Raw genomic sequence first — 24950 nt, 5'->3', positions numbered from 1 at the left:
GTCGACCCTTAATACATCGTCGCCGACTTCATCGTCTTCGACATAGACCTCGTCGTCGACCTCCCCGTCATCAACATAGAACCCGCAGTACTCGTCGACATCATCGTCTTTGACATAGTCTCCTTCAGTACCTCAGTACCCTTCTGTATGTCAGTACCAGTACCCAACATTAGTAGCAATAGTACCCATTAGCATCAGCATCTCAACATCCAGCCATTGTAGTAGCATTTGTGCAAAGCATAAAGAAGCTACTTGCTCTGACAACAGAGCAAGGGGGCCCTTGAGGGTTGTGACTTTGACATCCCTGTGTCGTCTCTTTTCCCTCTCTCGTCTCTCTCTTTCTTTCAGTTCAGTTCAGTTCAGTTCTTTCAAGTGAAGTAAAGTGTCCCTTGTGTTTGTGTGCGGAGTACTAGATCCGAGCAAATCCTTATTCTCTTCCGCTGCACCTGACATTTGTATCAGAGCTCTGTGTGTGCTTCGGCTTTGCGAACTCAAGGGAAGAACCAAAGAACCCCGAGAACCCAAGAACTCAAAGAACCTCTCTCAGTGTTTTTTTCCTGAAGAATCTTTGAGTCCCGACCATGGACTTACCAGATCCCATCTTCATTGCCATGTGTTTGAAGGGAGATCGACATTGGATACATGAAAACCCAGATCTTGCGGATATGGAAGGAGTTGGAGAAAGGATCTGAGCACCGGTAATGTTTTCACCATAGTCAGTGTTCGGGGAATAGCTCTTGCTATAGCAGGGAGAGTCAACACTATCTGGTATAGAGCCAAGGCTGATATTTGACAATCGTAGTAAGGCTGGACAGTGACCCTTACACGGTGTTTGCATCATCAGCAGTACCCACAGCACCCGCAGTACCATCAGTCGCTGGTTTCGGAGGAATTTGCATTGGTTTGTGCATCCACAGCATCAGAAGCATTCATCAGTCAGCATCAGAAGTACAGATAGAAGTTCGGCAGTTGTGCCTCACTTTTAACAGGGGGGGATGTCACGTGTGCACTTCACTTGCGCCACGTGGACACGCTTCTGCCATAGTCTAGCGTCAGTCTTAGCGTAGGACCTAGCCTGGCACTTTGTGAGCCTCTAGCAGGATGTGCAGCCCAGGCGGGTCATAGTTGCATATCCTCTCTTGCACAGTACAATCATTTCAACATGAGCATTTTCAAGAGCATAGAACCCTTTTTGCCAAAGTACACATTTTTCACTTATTATTTAATAAGTGACTTTTGTTGAAAAAGTAGGTAGGGAAATTTGCTAGAGCTATAAAAGAAACCATTGGGCACTCCGTAGAAGTAGAAGAAGCAGGACACAGAAGGGCAGGCACCCGCAGCAGAGCAGGCAGGCACCCATAGCAGAGCAGGCAGGCACCCACAGGTCCCAACGTTTTCTCAAGATCAGCCCAGTGTTTTCAGCCTCAAGCAATCAACGGTTTCAGCCACTACTATCAGCGTTTTCAGTTCCCAACCTTAGCCTCGCGAGAACCCGCATCCACTGGTTGCAGATCTCACCAGATACCCCATCTAGTACCAAATCAGCCTAGCGTTTTCAGAATTCAGCAGATCATCATGGCGTTTTCAGATTCCAGCTAGATTAGCAAGCGTTTTTGCATTTCATCCCTAGTCCGGCGAAGTAGTTGCAGATCCAGGTCATAGTACCGCCACAGTAGTAGATCCCTAGGAGAGCATCTAGCATTTTCAGTTTTCAGCCTTAACGCCGTCGTCGTCGACACCATCGTCGTCGTCGAGTCATCACAGATCCCTATCTTGAGGACGACACATTCGTCATCGTCATCATCATCGCAGTCCCGGACTTGTGACGATGACGACGACACCATTGTCGTCATCGTCACAGTCACCATCGTCGTTGTCGTCGACATAGACTAGCAGTACCCTGTGGACATCACCATCTTTGACACGAACCGTCGTCGACTTCACCGTTTTTGACATAGAACTGTCGTCGACTTCATCGTCTTCGACATAGTACCGTCGTCGACAAAGACCCTTAGTACCTCAGTGTCGACTTTATCGTCTTCGACATAGACCTCGTCGTCGACCTCCATGTCTTCGACATAGAACCCGCAGTACTCGTTGTCGACATCATCGTCTTCGACATAGTCCCCTTCAATACCTCAGTACCTCAGTACCCTTCAGTATGTTAGTTCCAGTACCCAGCATTAGTAGCAACAGTACCCATTAGCAGCATCTCAACATCTAGCGATTGTAGTAGCACTTGCAAGCATGAAGGAAGTACTTGCTCTGACAACAGAGCAAGGGGGCCTTGTCACAAAGTGATGACGTGGCAGACTGCAGAAACCCTAATTTCTGCTAGAAACCCTAAAAAACTTGCAAACCCTAATTTCTGCCACAAACCCTAATTTCCGGAAATCGTGGAGGCTGAATTTTTTTTTTTGAAAAATGATGAGCGACGCGAATTTTGCTTTTTAAAAAAAAAAGAGAAAAGACTCTCTAAGAGAGAGAACTTATGCTTTTTATTTTAAAAGCTTTTGGGGCTCTGCTTTTGGGCATCCCTTGTAATCTTTAAATTAGTGGTGAGGGCCTCACTTCTCAGAGCATCTGGACGCAGAGTCTGAGAGTGAAACCCTAACCGCTCTCTTGTACTTTGATGATTGATTAATACAGAAAGGAATACCGAAAGGGGCGCCAGTCTTTGGAGCCAATATCTCTAGGCACGGAACTCCGCCGGGCCAGTGCAAATCTATTGTGATCTGTGAATTGTTTTGAAGTGGTTATTTGGTGTTGTCGTGATTGATTCTTGACTTGGAGTGTCCAAGTCTGTTACAGTGGTATCAGAGCACGGCCGATTTCTCTTCTACGGCAAATCCGATCCCTGATTTTTTTTTTTCCGTGGCACCTATGGCTTCAGGCAATGATCAGTCGACTCCCCCTGCATCTGGAGATGCGGGCTGGGATCACAACGAAGATTCAGACAGAGAGTATGGCCCGCCTCGGCCTACTCAGGCGGAGCAAAGAGAGATGGAGGGTCGTCAATTGATTGGCGATGCAACAAAGATGATGCTCAATTTTGCCAAGGACCCGAAGATGACAAAATATATGAACCAGACCTCTTTGGAAGAGGTACAGATGGAGTGGCAAAGAACCACAACACCACTCCCGAAACTCCCTCTCAAGAAACCTTCTTCCTCCAAGAAATATACGGAGAAGGAACTAGAGAACGTGGTTGATGCACGGATTGCTCAGCTTTTCGATGTGCAAAAGAAAGGCAAAAAGCACGGCAAAACGCAGAAGAAAGGCACTGACTTCCCGGGATATTTGGGTCGTCGGTCGACATTTGACAAGGCAAAGAAATTGAAGAAGCGCGTCAAGTTTGAAGACCTACCCAGTTCTTCTTCTTCTTCTTCTGACAATTCTTCTAGCTCTTCAGACTCGAGCGAAGAAGATAGGAAAAGCAAAAAGCGAAGCAAGAAACAAAGCTTCGGAAAGGGCAAGAAAAAGGCAAAGAAGGCTACATCTCGCCCAGAGACTGACAGTTCTACTGAGGACTCGTCTACAGACAGCTCAGATTCCGATGACGGAAAGTTTTATGCGAACAAGAAGAATTTTTACAAAGCCAACTAGTATGACTTTCTCGAAGATAAAAAGCAAGAAAGTCCGAGAGTTTAAGGAAGGTGGCCACTCGATCAAGTTTGATACTTTTTCAGGATACTCAGATGCTTCGAAGGTTTTGTCTTTTATACAGCAGTTTGACATTGCTTTCGTGGGAGGATGCTATTCAGAGCACTCCAAGGTTCGGAGAGCTGCGTCTTACCATAAGAGGAATGCTCGTACTTGGTGGTCCACGCTTCTTTTAAACAAGACTGCGCCAGTTAAATGGCTGAAATTTAAGAAGCTTTTTATTTCTTCTTGGTTGACGCAAGAATATGACGAGATATGCGAGCTGCTTGGAACCATCTTTGGATGACCAAGAAAGACACAATCAATGCTTATTGTGAAAGATTCTGGAGCTCTTTTCTACCCGCCTCTTCATTCAAGAAGATCTCGTTCAGAGAACAGATTGAGCGGTTTACCTTGGGTCTACCTACAGAGATCCGAGATCACTGCTTGGAATAGAAGTCAGCTTCTATTCAGGAGTTGATGAGTCATGCGAAGCGGGGCTTTGCAATTCACTTTGGCAGTTTGACCTACCCCACAGATAAGGCCATGACACAACGAGACTTCTGGGAATGAAAGTACAAAGAAAAAGAGCAATCCAGAGAAAAAGAATGCACGACCCAAGCTTACTCCTGAGGAGAGAGCTCGCTTCATCAGAGAGGGGAAGTGCTTTGGATGCGGGGAATATTGACATATCTTCGCGAAGTGCCCTAAAAAGGCACAGAAAGAACAGAATGATAAAGACGACGATAGGCGTGAGAGTTCGAGAGCAGTTGAGGAATGTGGCAGAAAAGGCAGATAGAAAAGCAGAACTGGTACCACATGGCGTGGGACCTGCACCGAATCTAATGAATGAAAGTACAAACTTTGCCGCTTTTGGGGCAAAGTGAAGGATCAGGAAGCTCTTTTGAAGGAGCCAAGGCCAACTTCTTTTCACTTGGAATTGGCGGCTCGATTTGGGAATTACGCCCGACAGACTGACGCCACAGGCAGAGGTAGTTCGACTGGCACTCGGATGGGATGTTCCATTACACCGAGCATCGGCAAACTTCGTTTGCAATGACAGGGGTGTTCAGGGCACGCAAGTGACGTTCTACTCGGAATCCCTTGGTACCACCAGAACTACGCCGTGGTCGACTACCGGGCTGAGAAAGCGACTTTGACAAATGAAGGGCTCAGAGATTGTACTTGATGAACTTTAGTTTTCTGTACTCATTCTTTTGGGAGAGAATTGAACGATGGATAAAGGTTGAATATGTTTTGACCTGATCAAAAGAACGCCAAGATTTTTCTCCACACTCATGCCGATTGCTTTTCAAAGGGCCTGAAGATCAAACCATTGATCTGATGCCTGGAAGCACGCCACCTAACCGGCCACCTTACCGTGTGAGCCGAGTACAGAATGAAAAGATTATGAACCCAGTGAAAGACTCTTGGAAAAGGGTCTTGTCCAGCCTAGTACTTCACCGTATTGCTCTCCAGTGTTGTTGGTTTTGAAGAAAGACGGGATCTTGGAGAATGTGCATCGATTATAGCACTCTCAACGAAATCACCATCAAGAACAGATTTCCGATTCCTAGGATCGATGATATACTCGACAGGTTACAGGGATCCTCGTGCTTTAGCAGGATTGACTTGAAGAGTGGATATCATTAGATCAGGATAGCGCTAGGAGATGTCTACAAGACAGCTTTTCGGACGACTTTTGGGTTATTTGAGTTTTTGGTGATGCCTTTTGGCTTAACCAATGCTCCAAGAATGAGGCAAAACACAGAGATCATCTGCTTCAAGTCTTTCAGGCATTACGAGATCACACGTTAGTGATTAATGCAAAGAAAAGTGAATTTTTCCTACCAGAGATACACTTTTTGGGACACATTGTGTCAGCAGCAGGAGTGCAAATGGACCCAGCCAAAATAGAGACTATCCGTGATTGGCCCGATTTGAGGAATGTCCATGAAGTTAGAAGCTTCTTGGGACTGTGTTCGTACTACAGGTGGTTCATACGGAAGTTTGCAGAGGTTGCTTCGCCTATGCATACCTTGACACAAAAAGGAGTACCTTTTCTGTGGGGACCCATAGAGGTGACTGCCTTTCAGACATTGAAAGAGAAATTGACTATGGGACCAGATTTGACTTTGCCGGACTTGCAGAAGTCATTTGAAGTATTTTGTGATGCTTGTGGTCGAAGACGCAATTACGAAGCTCAACGACATTCTTCAACCCATTCACATCAAGCCCAAAACCATCTCCTGGATAAATGACACACATAGACGTGTTCCACCCAAGCTCTATATCCTCACATTCAAGGACAAAGAGGAGGGGACGAAGCTATTATGCCCATCCCGCCTTCTCAAGGGAAGAAATCTTTGGATCATTGAAGAATCGACCATGAATCAACTCCAGGCCATTAGGAAAAATATGAACCTTAAAAGGGCCTTGTAAAAGCAACGAGTAAGATTTCAGTCAGCAATAGGACATAAAAGGGGGGAATGGATAGTCCATATCTATGTATCTCAAAACTATATCATGTATCATATTTATGGAACGAGCTCGACAATGCGATCCAAACGCACTATTGTCTGACAAATTTTAAGTTAAAATGCTCAAGTTATGGCCATAAAAAAAAAAGCGAAAACTGGTGGGACTGTGGCCACATGCCCATTCTCATTGGTGTAGAGAGTATATTCCAAAGGCATCTTTTTGACCCTAAAGGGCCCTTTTGGGGTTCATATTTTTCCTAATGGCTAAAGCCAGCGAGCTCATGAAGATGCATGACGCTTGTAAAGAAGGCAAATGGGTGGTCTTGTTGGAATTAGGGTTGCAGGAAAACACACACAGCTTGGAGAAGACGAAGGAAGCTCAAGGCACACAACTGAGAGCGTATTACTTAGTGTGCAATGGAAAGATAGATACCCCTAGAGTGATAGACGTATATATCATGCACGGGGGAGAAAACCTCCTAAAGAGGGAAAAAATGCCATGGTGGTCCTAGTGTGTTCACACACATCACTACCATATGTATATGGTAACAAATCCCCCCTGGAGTGATGCGGTGAACAAGAGCTGGCACACGAGTAAATGGAAGTGCCATGCCTTGAGGACATGATTGGTCCACAAAGGGGAGCAAGCCCAAAGCTTTGTGGAAAGCTTCGAGCTTCTCACGAGACAATGCCTTTGTGAAAAGATGTGCAAGGTTGTCGTGTGTTGGCACATAAGCTAAGCTGATCTCTCTTGCTGAGAGCCTCTCCTTGACATAGTGGTAATGCACCTCAATGTGCTTTGTGCGAGCATGAAAAACTGGGTTTCTCACAACTGCCAGTGCGCTCTGACTGTTAGTGTAGATAGTGTTGGCAGTGTCCTGTCCAACACCCAAATCAGCCAAAAGGTGTCTGAGCCATACACACTCAACCGTAGTTGTGAAGACTGCCCTGTACTTAGCCTCACAACTAGAAGTGGCCATAGTAGGTTGCTTCTTGCTCAACCACGATATACATGAACTGCCAAGCATGAAACAAAAACCACTTGTGGACACTCGCGTGTCAAAACAACTAGCCCAATTTGAGTCCGAAAAAGCATGTAAGTCTGGCGGCAATGATAGACACTCGCATGTCAAAACAACCAGCTCAATCTGAGTCCGAAAAAGCATGTAAGTCTGGTGGCAATGATCTCCCCTTGGGATAAAACAAGCCAAGATGTAAAGTGCCACTAAGGTAGCGGAAAATCCTCTTGATAGCCTGCCAATGCTTATACCCTCGGCTATGCATAAATCTGTTGACCTGTGAGACTGCAAGCTGAATAACTGGCCTCGTGTTGCATATATATTTGAGGCATCCAATAGCAGTTTGGTAAATAGTGACATCTGCAGGATCACCAGCATCATGAAGACTTAATTTCAAACCTGTTTCCATGGGAGTGGCAATAGGTTTGCAATCCTCAAGTCCAAACTTACATAGCAATGTCTATATGTAACTTTTCTGACACAAAGCAATACCACCATCACACTGCTTAAAATGTATACCCAAGTAATGATGCAACAGCCCCAAATCTTTCATCTTGAAAGTAGTATTCAAATCAGCCTTAAATTCAGCAATATGTCTATCATTTGGTCCAGTGATCAGCAAATCATCGACATAAAGAACCACAATAAGACATCACCCTCACGCTTTACATACAATGTGCTTTTTGTTGGACTGTTACGAAAGCCTTGTTTGACCAAATGAGTGTCAGCTTTCTCATACCAAGTATGAGGAGATTGCTTCAACCCATACAAAGCCTTTTTACATCTGCCCACTTTGTCCTCTTGTCCTTTCTTGACAAAACCGCGAGGTTGCCTTACAGAAACTTCCTCAAATATGTCACCATTCAAGAAAGCAGTAACAATGTCTGATTGATGTACATCCCAACCAAAATGAGCTGCCAATGCACATAGAAAATGCACAGTAGTCATATGACAAGTGGGAGCAAAAGTCTCTTCATAATCTATGACTTTTTGCTGTGCATAACCCTTTGCAACAAGTCGAGCCTTATGGCGATCGATCTCACCATCCGGCTTGCGTTTCCTCCTGTAAACCCACTTCGTACCAATGGTCTTTTTGCCAAGAGGCAAATCACATAAAGTCCATGTGTCATTTTCTATAAGTGCATCATATTCTGATTGCATGGCAGCCATCCAATTTTCTGAATTTTGTGCTTTATCAAAAGACAGAGGTTCCTCAATATCATGTAAGCTAGACACAGCCAAAGCATAACAATCTGATGCATAAGATGCATGGCGAGAGCATGAACGAGTACGACTAGACAAATGTGCATCCAATTTACTGTCACGCAATGTATGCACCAACCATTTTGGCATACCTCTAGCCTGCTCATTTTCAGCCCTTTCCTCATCAAGTACATCATGTACATCTGCATCAGTAATAGGCTGATTTGTAACATTTTCGGAAACCCCCATAGGCTGTATATTTGCCTTATTGGAATTTACATTCGAACTTCAACCACTGAAAAGAGGCAACAAAGTGTCATAAATGTCCTGTGAGCTTACATTACTGTCTCTAGTACATGACAGCAGGGGCTGAACAAAATCTTCCACAAACACTACATCTCGTGAAACCAGAATACGCTTTGTTAGCGGATGATACAACCTGTAACCTTTGCTTTCAGCACTATAACCCACAAAAATACATTTGACAGCTGTATCATCCAATTTTCTGCGCTGTGTTTGTGGCACCAAAGCATATGCCAAACAGCCAAAAACACGCATGTGCTCAATAAAAGGCGTTCTATCATGCCATGCTTCATATGGTAATAGACAGCAAAGCTTTCGTAGGACACCTGTTAAGTACATAAGCGGCACACATGATGGCCTCAAGCCAAAAAGAATGCGGCAAAGCTTGACTTTTGACCATACATCGTGCCATTTCCGTAAGTGACCTGTTTTTCCTCTCAGCAACACCATTTTGCTGAGCCATATAAGGCACTGTATATTGGTGTTTTATCCCACGACTAGCCAGCAATGCATTAAATTCATGAGACATATACTTCTCTCCTCTATCAGAACAGAGGGTGCCCATAGAGATTTCGAGACATGTTTAGCCATAGCCAGAAATTGTTTGAAGCACATAAAAACTTCGGACTTCACTTTAAGTGGAAATACCCATGCATGCCTGGAGTAATCATCAATGAAAGTCACGAAGTAAAGATAATTGCCCAAGGACGGAGTTTGCATGGGCCCACTATAACCGGCCCGTACAACGTAGAGGGCGGTACTATTTCAATTACTTGTTAACTTTACACAGAGCACTGAGAAGGGAAGAGAACACAGTTGCGTCCAGCGACTAGAATGTCATTGCGCACACGAGATCGACACCCTGTAGGCCCCAAAGACTGGCGCCCCCTTTCGGTATTTCTTTATTCAAATTAAGGTAGACGATCCGACCACTTAGCACAAGCTTTCACAAAGCTGTCCAAACCTGGTGAGGGCTGAAAACGCAGGTTTTCGACAGCATAACGGCGCAAAAACCCCTGTAGGTCAAAAACACCTGTCTAGGACGGATTCCCTCGATATCTGGAAGCTTTCTGGTGAGCTGTCACAGAAATTCAGTGGGCTGTAATTCTCTGTTTTTCACTGCCGGGAGCCCAAAAGCCTGTACACGCATCCCAAGGCTCTCACGAGGCTTCCCCGATGTTCCCTTGCAGTTTAGGTGCGAAACCCTAAACCTGCAGAAAAACACAGCAGGCTGTAATTCCCTGTTTCGGATCGTTTTTAGCGGAGCGAACACGCCTACGCGTGTCCCAAGGGCTCCCGCACGCAATGGGACAGTTCCCCTGTGAATTGGACGAGTTTTCACGCGAGAAAACTCTCCAAACTCGCAATCTTTCGTGATGGAACTGTGCGTACCTGTGGGGGATTAGCAATTAGCTAATCCGGTTCCTGTTCAGAAGGCTCTTGCCTTGGCAAACGCGCATAAACCCCCAGAACCGTACATAGGTCAAATGAGAAGCCCACTGGTGGGGCATAACATACTGTACGTAGGGGAGAAAGAGAGCAGTATGTAGCGTGCGGGGCATCACTCCCGTCACCATACTGTGCATAGAGGGCAAGGTAAGCATTCCATAGCTTCTGTACTTGCTACAATCCACCTGAGGCTGAAAATGGCGCCCCCTTTGTTGATATGCAGCTCGTTTTTGCCTCCCAGAGTGGCAGAATCGCTCACAGGCTGACACGTCGCCCAGTTTCCGAGTTTGGGCTTTCCCTGCTAAAAATATCTCAATTGGTGCGTCAGTTGACTTGGCAGCAGAGCAATAAAATGTTCCCCTTGTCATTCCAGAGCTAATGACGCGAACACATTTTCCGGTCAAAAATAGTAGTTCCCTAAATTTTAGGAGATGCTTCCATGGCGTCCCTATCGGTCTCCTGACCATCATTGAAGACTACCATTTGACCAACATCTACAACGTGGGTTAATTTACTGGCCCCTTTCAACTTATAAAGCTACAGTGACTTGACGAGTGGCCCAAATTCCAGTTTGGCGCACACGAGCTTCCATACTCATCAGAATTCAGTGCTAACTGGCCCGGGTAGTCCCTGTCTGACCGACCTAGATCCCCGATGTGAGAAACCCATTTGGCTGCAGCCGTTTCACACTGGCCATGCAATGTCTACTTGCACCTTTTCAAGGGTTTTGGGACAAACAAGTAAAAATAAAATAAATATATCTAATACTTATTTACGGAAGCAACAGGAAAAATACACCTCCTGGTGACACACCCCACCCTTGAAATACTGCAAGCGACCTCGCTTGCATGCCAATAATACATGCAGATATCTCCTGATATCACATATATTCTATGATGGGAATCCAAGATATACATGCTTCCGGAAATGTAGTGTTAGACGATTAAACAATCCCACCAACCTGGCTACGACACATATATCAAGCATAGAAGTCTTCTAGTGTACTCTTGAGCACAAACTTCTCTAGCTAAATTCTGTATGGAAAGAGTAGATACAATTGCTTAACTACTCTCTTGAGGATCATGAACCATGCTCTTGCCTTGCTCCAAAAAGGTTGCATCAAGTCACTGTGGGTTCCATTTGAAAGGCTTCAAGATACAATTGCAATAGCTGAGGTGAATCAAGCAATTCAGACTCTTCCATCCATTTGGTATCTAATGATGGATAGTTCTTGAACTTCACCAAATAGCGTCTTGCAACTTTTCCTCTAACCTTTCTTTCTTTATGTGCCAATATCTGTTCAGGAACAAGGATTTCATCCAATTCTTCCACTTCGGGTTGTTCCTCATCAAGTATATTCTCTGGCACATCACCAACAAAGGGCCTTAGAAGGCTGACATGAAAAGCATTATGTATTTTCCAGCCTTCTGGTAGCTTCAACTTGTAAGCTACATCGCTGATCTTTTCTGAAATCTGAAAAGGACCATAATATCGCATACTGAGCTTAGGAAACAAGCGTTCCTTGCCTTTCCTTTTCCTTAACCTGGCCTTTTCAAAGCGCAAAAGTACCCAATCACCAAGTGAAAATACAAGTTTACGACGGTGACGATCAGCAGCTTTCTTTTGCTTAGCCTGAGTCTTCTCAAGAGCAATCTTTATCTTCCTGTATGTTTCATCCATATCTTGCACATACTTGTCTGCCTCAAATATCTTGTCCTTAGTCTGCGAAATGGGTGGGACTTTCTTTCCTCCTTCCACTATCTCAAATGGTGCCTTACCTGTTGACGTATGCACTGTGTTATTGTAAGCATATTCAACCAATGGGAGATGGTGTTCCCAAGTTGCCTTGTGCTCTGAGACATAACATTTGAGCAGGTCCAAGACAGTAGAATTTGCCTCTTTTGACTGTCCATCAGTTTGCGGATGAAACGAAGAAGAGAACTTGAGCGTAGTGCCCATGTTCTCAAACAATGCCTTCCAGAAAAGACTCGTCATACGTGGATCCCTGTCATTGACAATTGACTGAGGCATCCCATGATATTTAAAGATATTGCTCATGAATATCTTGACCATGTGTTCTGGCTTTATCTTCTTCCTAACAGGAATGAAATGGGCCTGCTTATTGAACCTACAAATGATAGTCCAAATCCCATCATTTCCTGTTTGCGTCCTTGGAAGATCAAAGATAAAGTCCATTGCTATACTTTCCCATGGCCTATCAGGGATCGGCAATGGCTGCAACAATCCCGATTGCTTTTGTCTGTCAAATTTGACTTTTTGGCATACTAAGCATGATCTTACAAATGTGTCAACATCTTGATGCAAAGCTGGCCAATAGAAGAATGCCTCAACCCCTTTCACTGTCGCATCAATTCCACGATGCCCAGCATAAGGTGGAGCATGACTTTCCATCAAAATCTTTGGCCGTAACTGTTTAGTAACGCATAACTTTCCATGCATCATGAGAAAGTCATTCTTAAGCATATAGTGCTCATGATGTTGCCCATCAACAAGCTGGTCATAGATCCTTGCAAAATCTGAATCTTCAGCATATTGTGTCTTCATTTCTTCTAGTTCACAATGGTACGGAATTGACATTGCTGAAATTTGGGGCTTTCGTGACAACGCATTAGCCACCACGTTCTTTTTCCCTTGCACATGCACAATCTGAAAATGGAACATTGACAAGATGTTTGCCCATCTCATGTGCTTCTCAGACAACTTCGTCTGTGTAAGAAAATATCGCGAGGTTTGATGATCCGTTTGGACAACAAAATCAGCCCCTAGCAAATAGTGTTTCCAACTAGTGAGAGCATGAATTACTGCCAGCAATTCTTTCTCATAGACTTGCAAGTTCCTTTCAGTCTTCAAAAGAATTCTGCTCTCATATGCGACTACTCGGCCATTCTGCATTAGAACTGCACCAAGACTATGGCCACACGCATCACATTGAACCACAAAAGGTTTAGAAAGATCTGGCAAAATAATTACCGGATCTGAAGTCAGCTTCTCTTTCAAGTGTTTGAACGCTAAAATTTCCTTGGCTGTCCACTTGAAAGTAACTCCTTTTCCTTGCAGTGCATAGAGTGGAGAAGCAATCTCAGCAAAATTTCGGATGAACCTCCTGTAATAGGAACATAAGCCTAGAAAGCTTCGAATGTCATGTACGGACTTCAAGTCTGGCCATGACCTAATTGCTTCCACTTTAGCGGGATCCATGCGTACCCCATCCTTTGAAACAATGTGCCGAAGGAAGTGAATTTCTTGCAAAAAGAACTCACTTTTCTTCGCATTGATGAGTAGCCTATTCTTGTGTAGCTCATTGAAAACTGCGGTCAAGTGATCCCTATGCTCCTCTTCAGACTTTGAGTAGACAATCATGTCATCAAAGAAGGTACCCACGAAGTTTCTATGTGGTCTAAAAATTCTGTCCATCATTCTATTAAATGTGGCAGGAGCATTTGTGAGACCAAATGGCATGACAAGAAACTCATAGAGACCAAATGTTGTCCTGAACGCAGTCTTATGGACATCTTCTGGTCTAATGCGTATCTGATGATACCCGCTCTTTAGGTCTATTCTTGTAAACAATGACGCTCCCTCAAGCCGATCAAGAATGTCATCTATCCTCGGTATGGGGAACCTGTTCTTGATAGTATTCTTATTCAAGGCGCGATAGTCAATGCACATGCGCCATGAACCATCCTTCTTTTGCACTAAGAGTACAGGCGAACAAAAAGGGGATGAACTGGGCTGAATCACCTGACCCATAATCTCTTTCTGCTGGGCTGCACTAACCCTGTATGGTGGTCTATTCGGTGGACTAGAACCTGGCACAAGATCTATAGTATGATCCTCAGGTCTCTCAGGAGGTAACTCCCCTGGCAAAGAGTCTGAAAAACAATCACTGAAACCACTCAAAAAAGTTGACCTGTCTTTATCTAAGGTAGACAAATTAGATACAACTTGAGGTACTTCTTTTGCAAAGATCAAGTACGCAGAAAGATGATTCTTTATTACAGATGAAATAGCAGAGGCAGAAACAACTGGAACAGACTCGCCTTTAAGCTTTACATCAAGGACATGAGTCTTTCCTCTATGTACAAGGGTAATCTTTTTGTTGTAAGTATCCACCATAGCATGCAACCTGTAACACCGTGGGATACCCAGTAACACATCACAGCCCTCAAGCGGCATAATATGAAATTCTTCCGCATCCACATAGCTCTGAATGTGCAGACGAAGCTTTCCCAGAATGGGAGTAACAGGCTTTGAATGTCCTGGGCATGCCAAACCTGCTTCGCCTGTCATACCCATCTCCTCTGCTCGAATGCCCAACTTTGATGCCAATTCTGGTGATATGAAATTTGCACGGGCTCCTGGATCAAAGAAAACCAGCACTGTCTGGTCTCTAACTTTGCCCCAAGCTCTGCACAGCTCCGTGGCATCTTTGTTTGGCTAATCTCCAACCAAATCTGGAACAAGTCTTGCACTCGGCTTTGGCTTCTTCCCTTTATGGTCTGACTTGTCATCCTTATCCTGTGACTTCTTCTGTGGGCACTCATTTGCAAAGTGTCCTTCCTGTTCACAAATGTAGCATTTCTTGGCCTCCCTAAGAGCTTTCCTTTCTTGAAAAGTTTTGCCAGAAAAATGCCTTGTTTGTCCTTGTCCTCGTTCCGAAGAAGATTTAGACTGCTTCTTGGACGTATCAGCTTCTTTGTGGGAGGCTCAGAAGGCTTTGCTGCAACATTGCCCTTGGCTGAAAACTGTTTGCCTTGGGACCCTTTCTTGTGGCTATTAAATCCATCAGAATCTCCCTTCGACAGATTGCTGGCCACTCTTGCATTCTCTATCAACTGAAACATATTCATGACAGTAGTCTTTGTGCAGTAGTCCCTGATTTTCTTGGGCAATCCGCAACAGTACTTCTCAATCTGTTCTGACAATGGCACAAACCTGTAAGAGGTGACTGGCAACAGTGCGCCCAAAACTGTTTATTGTACTCTTCCAAATTCGCACACTGTTTAGCATTCAACTCGTGCCATTGTGTCATCACATCCACTTCAAAAGTGTTTGTCAACCATGCAGGCGCAAAAAGCTGTTTGAATTGGACCCACGTTGTTGGGGCTTGACCCTGGTTCAACAATGCGGTCCACCATTGAAGTGCATTCCCTTTCAAGAAAGTGGCAGCCTTGCGTATCTTTGAAGATTCCGTGAAGTTGCCTCCAGCATAAGCTGCATCGAACTGCTGTATGAAGGTCAAAGCCTTTAATTGGTCCTCAGTTCCTCTGAAAGTTTCAAACTTCACTCCCTGCCCACCTTCCTTGTAATCCTTAGGCTGACTCAAAGGAGCCACATTATCATAAACAGGTGCTTGTAACAGTGGTGCTCCATGAGTGTTCATTCCAGCACTCGCATCAACTGTTTTCCCTGTCATATCTGCATTTTGTACGTATGGCTGCGAAAAACCAGCCATACCAAATTGTGTTCGAGGCACTCGAAACTGACCATAGGCACCCTGAAAACCTGGTTGGACACCCATGTTCGCGTACATAGGGTTACCCATGCCTGTTTGCATTGTCCCGAACACATTCCCTGGCATATAACTTGTGGAAGGTCCAGCCATAGCTTGAAACACTGAACCACCTCCAAAATAACCAGGATAAGTATTAGGTAATGGAAGGGTTTGACGCATAGCCTATTCATTGCTCCCTTGACCATTCACAAACGGTTCCTGTCCAGCTAAAGCAAGTTGCTTTGGATCATTGGACACCGCTAGTTGCTCAACCACATGGGCTTTCCCTCGAGCATCATGAGTCCTCTGCGCATTGGAAATCTCCTTTTCCTGCAACGGCTCAGTCATGCCCTGTGTAGGAGGCTGAAAACCCTGTGTCGGAGCCTGTAAGAATTCCTGCATCCTTGGGTTGTTAGCCAACTGCTGAAACATGTCCATGCAACAACGCAGTTGAGTTCTAAACAACCTGTCCTCTTTTTCTCTGTGCCATGTGAGGAAGATCCCTCTTCAGGTACTTGGTCTCTCTTCTCTGCCATATCGACAAGCTCTGTGTTGCTTTCACCCACAACAATCCACGCTGCACTTTTTGAAGAAAAAGTGACTATCCCGGCAATGGAACCATATAACCGGCCCGTACAACGTAGAGGGCGGTACTATTTCAATTACCTGTTAACTTTACACAGAGCACTGAGAAGGGAAGAGAACACAGTTGCGTCCAGCGACTAGAATGTCACTGCGCACACGAGACCGACACCCTGTAGGCCCCAAAGACTGGCGCCCCTTTCGGTATTTCTTTATTCAAATTAAGGTAGACGATCCGACCACTTAGCACAAGCTTTCACAAAGCTGTCCAAACCTGGCGAGGGCTGAAAACGCAGGTTTTCAACCGGATTTCGACAGCATAACGGCGCAAAAACCCCTGTAGGTCAAAAACACCTGTCTAGGACGGATTCCCTCGATATCTGGAAGCTTTTTGGTGAGCTGTCACAGAAATTCAGCGGGCTGTAATTCTTTGTTTTTCATTGCCGGGAGCCCAAAAGCTTGTACACGCATCCCAAGGCTCTCACGAGGCTCCCCCGATGTTCCCTTGCAGTTTAGGTGTGAAACCCTAAACCTGCAGAAAAACACAGCAGGCTGTAATTCCCTGTTTCGGATCGTTTTTAGCGGAGCGAACATGCCTACGCGTGTCCCAAGGGCTCCCGCACGCAATGGGACAATTCCCCTGTGAATTGGACGAGTTTTCACGCGAGAAAACTCTCCAAACTCGCAATCTTTCGTGATGGAACTGTGCGTACCTGTGGGGGATTAGCAATTAGCTAATCCGGTTCCTGTTCAGAAGGCTCTTGCCTTGGCAAACACGCATAAACCCCCAGAACCGTACATAGGTCAAATGAGAAGCCCACTGGTGGGGCATAACATACTGTACGTAGGGGAGAAAGAGAGCAGTATGTAGCGTGCGGGGCATCACTCCCGTCACCATACTGTGCATAGAGGGCAAGGTAAGCATTCCATAGCTTCTATACCTGCTACAATCCACCTGAGGCTGAAAATGGCGCCCCCTTTGTTGATATGCAGCTCGTTTTTGCCTCCCAGAGTGGTAGAATCGCTCACAGGCTGACATGTCGCCCAGTTTCCGAGTTTGGGCTTTCCCTGCTAAAAATATCTCAACTGGTGCGTCAGTTGACTTGGCAGCAGAGCAATAAAATGTTCCCCTTGTCATTCCAGAGCTAATGACCCGAACACATTTTCCGGTCAAAAATAGTAGTTCCCTAAATTTTAGGAGATGCTTCCATGGCGTCCCTATCGGTCTCCTGACCATCATTGAAGACTACCATTTGACCAACATCTACAACGTGGGTTAATTTACTGGCCCCTTTCAACTTATAAAGCTGCAGTGACTTGACGAGTGGCCCAAATTTCAGTTTGGCGCACACGAGCTTCCATACTCATCAGAATTCAGTGCTAACTGGCCCGGGTAGTCCCTGTCTGACCGACCTAGATCCCCGATGTGAGAAACCCATTTGGCTGCAGTCGTTTCACACTAGCCATGCAATGTCCACTTGCACCTTTTCAAGGGTTTTGGGACAAACAAGTAAAAATAAAATAAATACATCTAATACTTATTTACGGAAGGCAACAGGAAAAATACACCTCCTGGTGATACCGACAAACATCACTATGCACAAGCTGCAACCTGCATGTGGCCCTAACTGAACCATCCTTTGGAAATTTCGAATGCTGCATCTTACCCAAAATACAGCCTTCACAAACATGTTTGATAGGTGCTTCAAGAGGCGGCAAAGAAGCAACCATATCAGATTTCTGTAAACGCAGCAAACTGGCAAAATTCAGATGACCAAAACGTGCATGCCAAAGTTTTGCATTTGAAATAGCCCTTGAATCTGCAACTGCATTTGCAAAATTTTGTCCACACTTGTCATACAAAGTGAGCTTATACAGCCCACGACACAAAAGACCAGATGCAACAATTTCATCACCAAAACTAAGATCATGAACTGTACATTTGTCATTCACAAATTTGACTACAAGTCCAAGTCTAGCAAGTGCAGATACAGACAAAAGATTCTTCGTGATCCCAAGTACATAAAGTGCATCAACAAGTGTGAAAGAACTGCCATTTGCAGAAGTAAGCACAATCTTTCCAACTCCCTGAATCGGATAAGAGGCATTGTTGGCACAAGTGACTGAATTCCCATGAGAGACAGACCCGAGAGAGGTGAACAATTCTCGATGTGAGGTAATGTGCTTTGTAGCACCACTGTTGAAATACCACACATGTAAATCTGCAGCAACTGACATGCATGCATCATGGACAACAGGATTGTAAGTGCACTCTGCACTAAAAGCCCATTTTGCATCAACATCAGCATCACAGTCTTCTTTCACAAAAGACTCAACAATGGCTGCATTTGTAGTGGAACTAGCATTTGCAATGGAACCACCCTCTTTCTTCTTTGCCTCTTTGGCCTTCAACTTAGGACACTGCTTGATCAAGTGATCATTAGCTTTACAATAATGGCAACGCATCTTCTTTTTGCCCTTATCACCAGAATTTCCAGACGAATTGTTTTTAGCAGAAGCATTAGGAACAGGTGATTTTCCACTCGCAGAAGAACCATAAGAAGTGGTTGCATTGCTGTTACCACCCTTTCTTTGAGAAGCAATAAAAGCCTGTTTAACTGTACGTTGTGTAGTCATGTTTTTTCTGGAAAGTGACTTTTGTAAGAGCAATGTGCACAATGCATCAAACTTGACAACTTCAAGATTTCCTTGGGTCATAAGTCTCCAAGTATTAGCAAAAGTTTGGTAAGAATCTGGTAAGGCATCAAGAACAGTCTGCACAAGAGAACTGTCTGAAATGACTTCACCTGCAGCTATAAGTTGCTCATTGATATCCTCGACACTAGCAAAGAAAGTGTCCATATCATCTTCCTCATGCATAATCTTTGACTCCAGCTCTTTACGCAGCAATGAAATTTTTGCCTCATTGCGGCTTGCATAAAGACCAACCAGAATATCCCAAGCCTGTTTTGTAGATTTCGGTGAACGAATGTGAGGAGTAATGTGCGCTTCACAGAGAACACAATCAATGCATGAGCTTGCGCATCCTTTACTTCCCAACGAGCTTGTTCTGCCGTAGGCAAAACAACTCAAATAGCAGCAATCCTTGCAGCAAGACCTGCCACATCCTCAACATCGCCTACATCCTTAGAACCAGGATGTACATCAATGCACTGCACAATATTCCAGACGCCCTTTGACACAAGAACATGTTGCATCATGTAAGCCCACATAGGATCATGTTGCATCATGTAAGCCCACATAGGATAATTGTCCCCATCCAACCTGTCCTCAACAGCAAACATCTTGAACACATCTGTGTTGTTGTCAGTCATGGAAAATGCCTGCACCTGATGTGAAAACTGCCCGAAATGAGGAAAAACTGAGTGAGACCAGCACGTGCTATATAGCACAACCCGTAGTAGACTATATGGGACCTGTTATGCAGTATTTGGCACTGACAGAAATTCGGAGAAAATGACGAAATTGCCTGTGCAGACCTGGCTGTCGTGGAAACGGAGACCGAAATGAGCCCGAATGAGAAATCTAAGCAGACGTGCGAACTGAAATCGGAGAAAATGAGAAGGCGTGTGCTGCAGCTGCTGGCGACTAAGCCCGGGAGGATGCAACCTGCTTTGATACCAATTGTTGGAATTAGGGTTGCAAGAAAACACACACAGCTTGGAGAAGAGGAAGGAAGCTCAAGGCACACAACTGAGAGTGTTTTACTTGGTGTGCAATGGCCCTAGAGTGATGGGCGTATCTCCTAAAGAGGGAAAAAATGCCCCGGCAGTCCTAGTGTGTTCACACACATCACTACCACATGTATATGGTAACAGGTCTATCGACTCTGTAATGCCATCATTCAAGAATTTTGTTCTCTCAAACAAGCCCCCCTCCCCCAGCCTCTTTCCTTTTCTTTTCCTCTTCTTTATTCTCCTATGGACTCTTAGTCCTTAAGTGATATATATCCCACACTCTCAACTCAAAGGAACTGTTGTAATGTTTTTCTTTTGGTCCCATAGGTCATATTTCACCTCCATGGACAATAATTCAATCTCTCTCTCTCTCTCTCTCTCTCTCTCTCTCTCTCTCTCCCCCCCCCCTTGCTCTTCGCTTTGTGTGATTACCGGTCTTTGCTTCTTCAATGGGTGCTTTACCTTTATTCATCTCTTTTCTTAACTTTGTCTTTGTGTTTATCTTTTTAAGCATCTTCATTGCTGATCTTTGAGCTGTAGTTCTTTTATCAGCAAAGACATGACCCTCATCATATCCATCATCCTCATAAATAGCGTCCAAAATCCCTACAACAAACTATGGTGGTGCTTGAGCTTGATTCTATCCCTATTGTTGTGCTTGCACTGCATTGGAGTGGTGGCACATTTGCATTGGCGTTACCCTCATTACTTAGTTGCCTTTGTATGGTAGGATACCATAGCCGCATGGAATGGGGAACGAGGCATAAGGGTGGGGGAACGAGGAATGGGCAAGAATAGGGAATTAGGTACAAGAGCAAAAACTGAAGGGATGGGCTTACTAACAAGTATAGAGCCTAATGTTTATCACTATATAAATATCTAAACAAGGAATATCACTCTTTGCAAGGAACTTGTGTGTATCTAGAGAGAGTAGGTGATGGTGGGGGTGTGTGTGTGGAATGAAAAAAGAGTATTGCCCCACTAAATCCAAACGAAAATAACAATGTGAACTAGTTCCTTATTTCTGCTTTCACAAGGGAACACGTCTCGGTGGGTACGGAACGCGTTCTCGAATGGATTCCCTTGTGACAGCAGAAACATGGATCGTTCTCTAAAAAAGGAAACATGGGAAACGGGTTCCTCATTTGGGAACGCGTGTTCTTCTGTTGTGGGACCCTATTCCTTGTGTTCCCTATGGCTATGTAGGATACAGCCTCCTGGCTTTCTCCTTGGTTGAGGACAATGAGATTACATATGGGCTCTCCCCACAATTGTGACATAGTGCAGGATCCGTCTATTTTTTGAGGCTGTCGTTATTGACGTCCCCTTACAACATCGTTTTAGATAGTTTGCATAGCCAAATCAAGGTTACCATTTTACTTTGTCAATGTTTGTATCTTTTGATGAAGAGTCTCTTGTTGTCTATCTAGCTCTTGCCAGCCTTGCAACTTCCGCATGATGATCTCTTTCTACATGGTTACAATCTTTTGCTTCCTCACTTTCTTCCTTCATTGCTCTTGGAAATCTAACAGCTTCTTCGTAGGTACATGGATCCTTAAGCTCCACTTTATCCCTAATGTTTGCGTAGAGTAAACTGAATCCCTCCAAAAAGTTGAGTAAAACCTGACTTCCTTCCAAAACTCTCAAAATCCTTTGTCAACATGCCTCAAATCTGCTTATGTGTACATTGACACCCTCATCTTCTCTTTGATGTAGCCTTCTCAGTTCCTTCCATAGATCTTTGGGATTGTCTTCTTGCTCAAAATTCTCCTCAAAAACCTGACATAGAAAAATCCAATTGGGTTTTTGATCTTCTCTAAGTGTGTCTTCAAACCATTCATGTGCTTCTCCATCTAGCAATAAACTCCCAGTTTTACCTTGAAAGCGTCGTCATTCCTATTGCTCTTGAGTGCTTTCAAGTTGATTCTTCGTATAAGCTTGTCAACATCTTCACTTTTTTCTCCATTGAAAGCTTCATATCCTTCTCCAGCCATAGGTCTCTTCAAGTAGTTGCCAACCTGTTGATCAAATCCCCATTAAGTGGAATTTCCCCTCCTTGTGGGGGCACCAATTGATGTGAGGGATTGGGGGGCTGGCCTCTACAACACCTCCAACCACCTCAATGAATAGAAGGTGTACTGTCAAAAGGGATGTGATGTTATGCTCCTCCCGCCCAAAAGCCCAAACAAAGTCTCTCACCTATGCACAACCAAAAGTTTAAACACACCTTCATATAGGAGTTCTTGGAACAAAATCACTCAAAACCAGTGTAACCGCGAAACGTTTCAGACCCGAAACGTGGCGTTTCAACCTAGGCTACGGCCTCACTGAAACGTCTGAGCGAAATGCCAATTTTGTGTATATATAGAGTTATGTATAGGCAAAATAGGTGTTCACAGTGCAGTGAGTAGAGACACATGCTATGTTAACCTTGAAATAGCATATACATAATAAATAAATAACGACCAAATTCTCCAAAGGGAATTTTTCTTTTTAGGCGTTTCACTCCGGGCGTTTTTCCTTGAAGGTGAAACGTTTTGGCCATTTCACCTGTTTCGCGTTTCAGGCCTGCTGAAATGCCTTTTGCGGTTACGTTGCTCAAAACCCTCATAACGCAAAGCTTCCATGAGAAGAAAACCTCAACAAAACTCACTATATCTCATAAGAGAGCCCTCAGGACAGTTTGTTCTGAGAAGCATATGTGCAGAGGAGAACAGTGATAGGATAAAGGGGAGAAGGTGCCGATTCAAAAGTGTTTGAGGAAAAGCATGCTGTCTCATTACTTGAGTGATGAGACGGCAGCTTCTCATGCAAGGCCCACTACCCGTCTCCTTCTGATTATAACCTACATCTAGATTGGCACACAATATATACCTTCACAATGATTTCAAAATCTGCGGCTCTTCCTTCCATTTTTTCCTCCAAGTGGTGCCACCAAAAAGTGCGAAAAGTGGTAGGATCATTGCATGCCTTGACCCCTCGAGGCATTTCTCATGGGAACCAGAGAAGATGGAGGCTTTTGCAGCCGCAAACTATGTGGTCTTTGTCAGTGGCATGCATGGGGAGTAAACTGTATCTGATTGACCTCGAGACCGTGATAATTTAGTAACAGTCGAGCTATCTAACCATAGCCAAGATCCTCTAGCAACTCGCATTGCCTCCGTCTTTTGGCCAGAATTATCATAAATGGAATTTTCGAATACATAATATTCCAACCAGAGCCATCAAGGACTGACACAGACAGAATCTTACGAAAGGCCAAAAAACGTCGCTCAGATAATGGGAGAACTTTAAAAGTGAGACTTGATAGCCTCGTCTTTCCTGGGTGGCATGAGGAAGATATGGACTCAGACCCGAGATAGTTCTGCGTACCTTTCTATCACCAAGCGTACAGAAATAGTAAAAAAACTCCCCTTTGCAGCTCATGTCAATGCCAACCAAGCTTCCTTGCACTTGCGATAGGTGAAGGATCTGAATCTGCATCGTAGGCTTGAGGTAGGAGGTAGGAGTAAAAGATTCCCATCTGTTGCCCAATGCATTGTTCTTGCCTGTACCCATGATAAAGGTGTGAAACTTTTACTGAAGCTGGACGTTAGTATTCTCTAACAATGTCATCGGCGATAGAAGCAAAATGTTCTTCTCAACAGAAGCAACTGGTCTGGACCTGGCAGGGCCACGAGGTATCAGGGCAGCTGAAAAACAGCAGAAGCAGCCCAACACAGTGCATGTTCAAAAAGCAGTAAATCGTAGCTAAAAGAAAAATCAGTTTTCAAAAATCAACGATTGCAATTGCAAAACGTGGGTGCTTTGTGGTGAAAAAACTCCCTTACATATGGCTGATTTTTTGGGTGGTTAAATTTGTGTTAAAGGCTTCTAATGCAGGTGCTTTTGGAGCCCATATTACAATGCTCATAGGTCTCATATCACACAGAGGTGCACGACCATGTCAAAATGTTGATTTAGATGAATAAATCACTTCTCTCAATCCAGCCGTGACGATAGTGAGAAGGTCTCAATAAGTGACACGAAAAAGATTAAGCTGGTGAGCTTTTCATTTGTTAGTGTTATTGTTAGACTGGCCAACACTAAGCAACTGGGAAATTAAAAGGGGAGGCTTGATTTAAAGAAAACAGCGATGCACTGTAAAGGGAGAAATATTTTTTCTGTTTGATGTTGTGAACGTATGGTATTGTTCTTGTGTGTGTGTGTGTGTGTGTGAGAGAGAAGAGAGAGAGAGAGAGAGAGAGAGAGAGAGAGAGCTTGCTTTTGATTGCCTCACAGATTAGCAGTGCTGTTGGTGAGTCATGGTGATCCTTTACAGATAATGCAAACAATAGTTAAAGCACCACATTTTGATTACTCACAAGAGGATATCCAGTATGATGCCCTGGTCTTATCACAACATCGACGCTATGCTTTAGAAACGGGAGAGCTACGTAGGCTCTTCTGATTGTTGCAATCTGTTCAAATGTGATTCAACAATTATTAATTGGGCAATCATTTGCCAAAATTTAGTTGACTTTGAAGGGGGCCTTGAGCAACTTTTTCCCTCTTCTTTACTTCTTTTATAAACAATAATTCATTTTTCTGGCCTTGATTTTCAAGGTCAAACTAATGAGATAAGCAGGAATTATGCCACAATCTAAGGTACTTACGGGATTTTATAAGTAAATGCTTAATTGATTACCTTCAAATTTCAAGGCCCGGGCAGAAGGGGGGCGGGGTTTGTCTTGGAAGCTTATCACATTATATTGAAACAAACAACATATAATTGAAAGAAACCACATGTTTAATGTCCATGGGACTCACTAAGGGTTGTTGTACGGTAACATGTCAGTGTCAGGGATGAGGGTCATATGAGGGAAGGAAGGTGCATTTTACAAAGCATGATCCCATAATTTATGGGTACTTGGTGCACGTAAGTGACGTCCCCTTATTTGCACTAATGGATCCCTTGGGATTTAATGCAAGAACCAAAGCACGATGGGGTACACTATTCACATACAAGAGATCCTGCAGGGGGATATTGAATTAGTGTATGTTCACATATTTGACTTGG

The 24950-nt window shown here is 44.3% G+C and overlaps 1 protein-coding gene across 4 annotated transcripts in view; it reads left to right on the top strand.

The window, feature by feature from the left end:
- The window catches only part of LOC147454216 (Phosphoglycerate mutase family protein), a 57163-nt gene extending 32631 nt beyond the window's left edge, over positions 1–24532 (top strand). For all 4 annotated transcript variants that reach the window (XM_086516217.1, XM_086516222.1, XM_086516220.1 and 1 more), the window contains one exon: positions 24173–24532. In XM_086516217.1, the coding sequence (XP_086372343.1) occupies positions 24173–24341 (169 nt within the window). In that variant the 3' untranslated portion in view covers positions 24342–24532. The remainder of the gene's footprint in view (positions 1–24172) is intronic.
- The last annotated feature ends 418 nt before the right edge of the window (positions 24533–24950 follow it).

The sequence above is a fragment of the Adiantum capillus-veneris genome, chromosome 7 (genome assembly GCF_014529385.1).
Source record: "Adiantum capillus-veneris isolate H3 chromosome 7, ASM1452938v2, whole genome shotgun sequence".
Classification (NCBI taxonomy): Eukaryota; Viridiplantae; Streptophyta; class Polypodiopsida; order Polypodiales; family Pteridaceae; genus Adiantum; species Adiantum capillus-veneris.
This window is presented reverse-complemented; position numbering and strand designations above follow the sequence as displayed.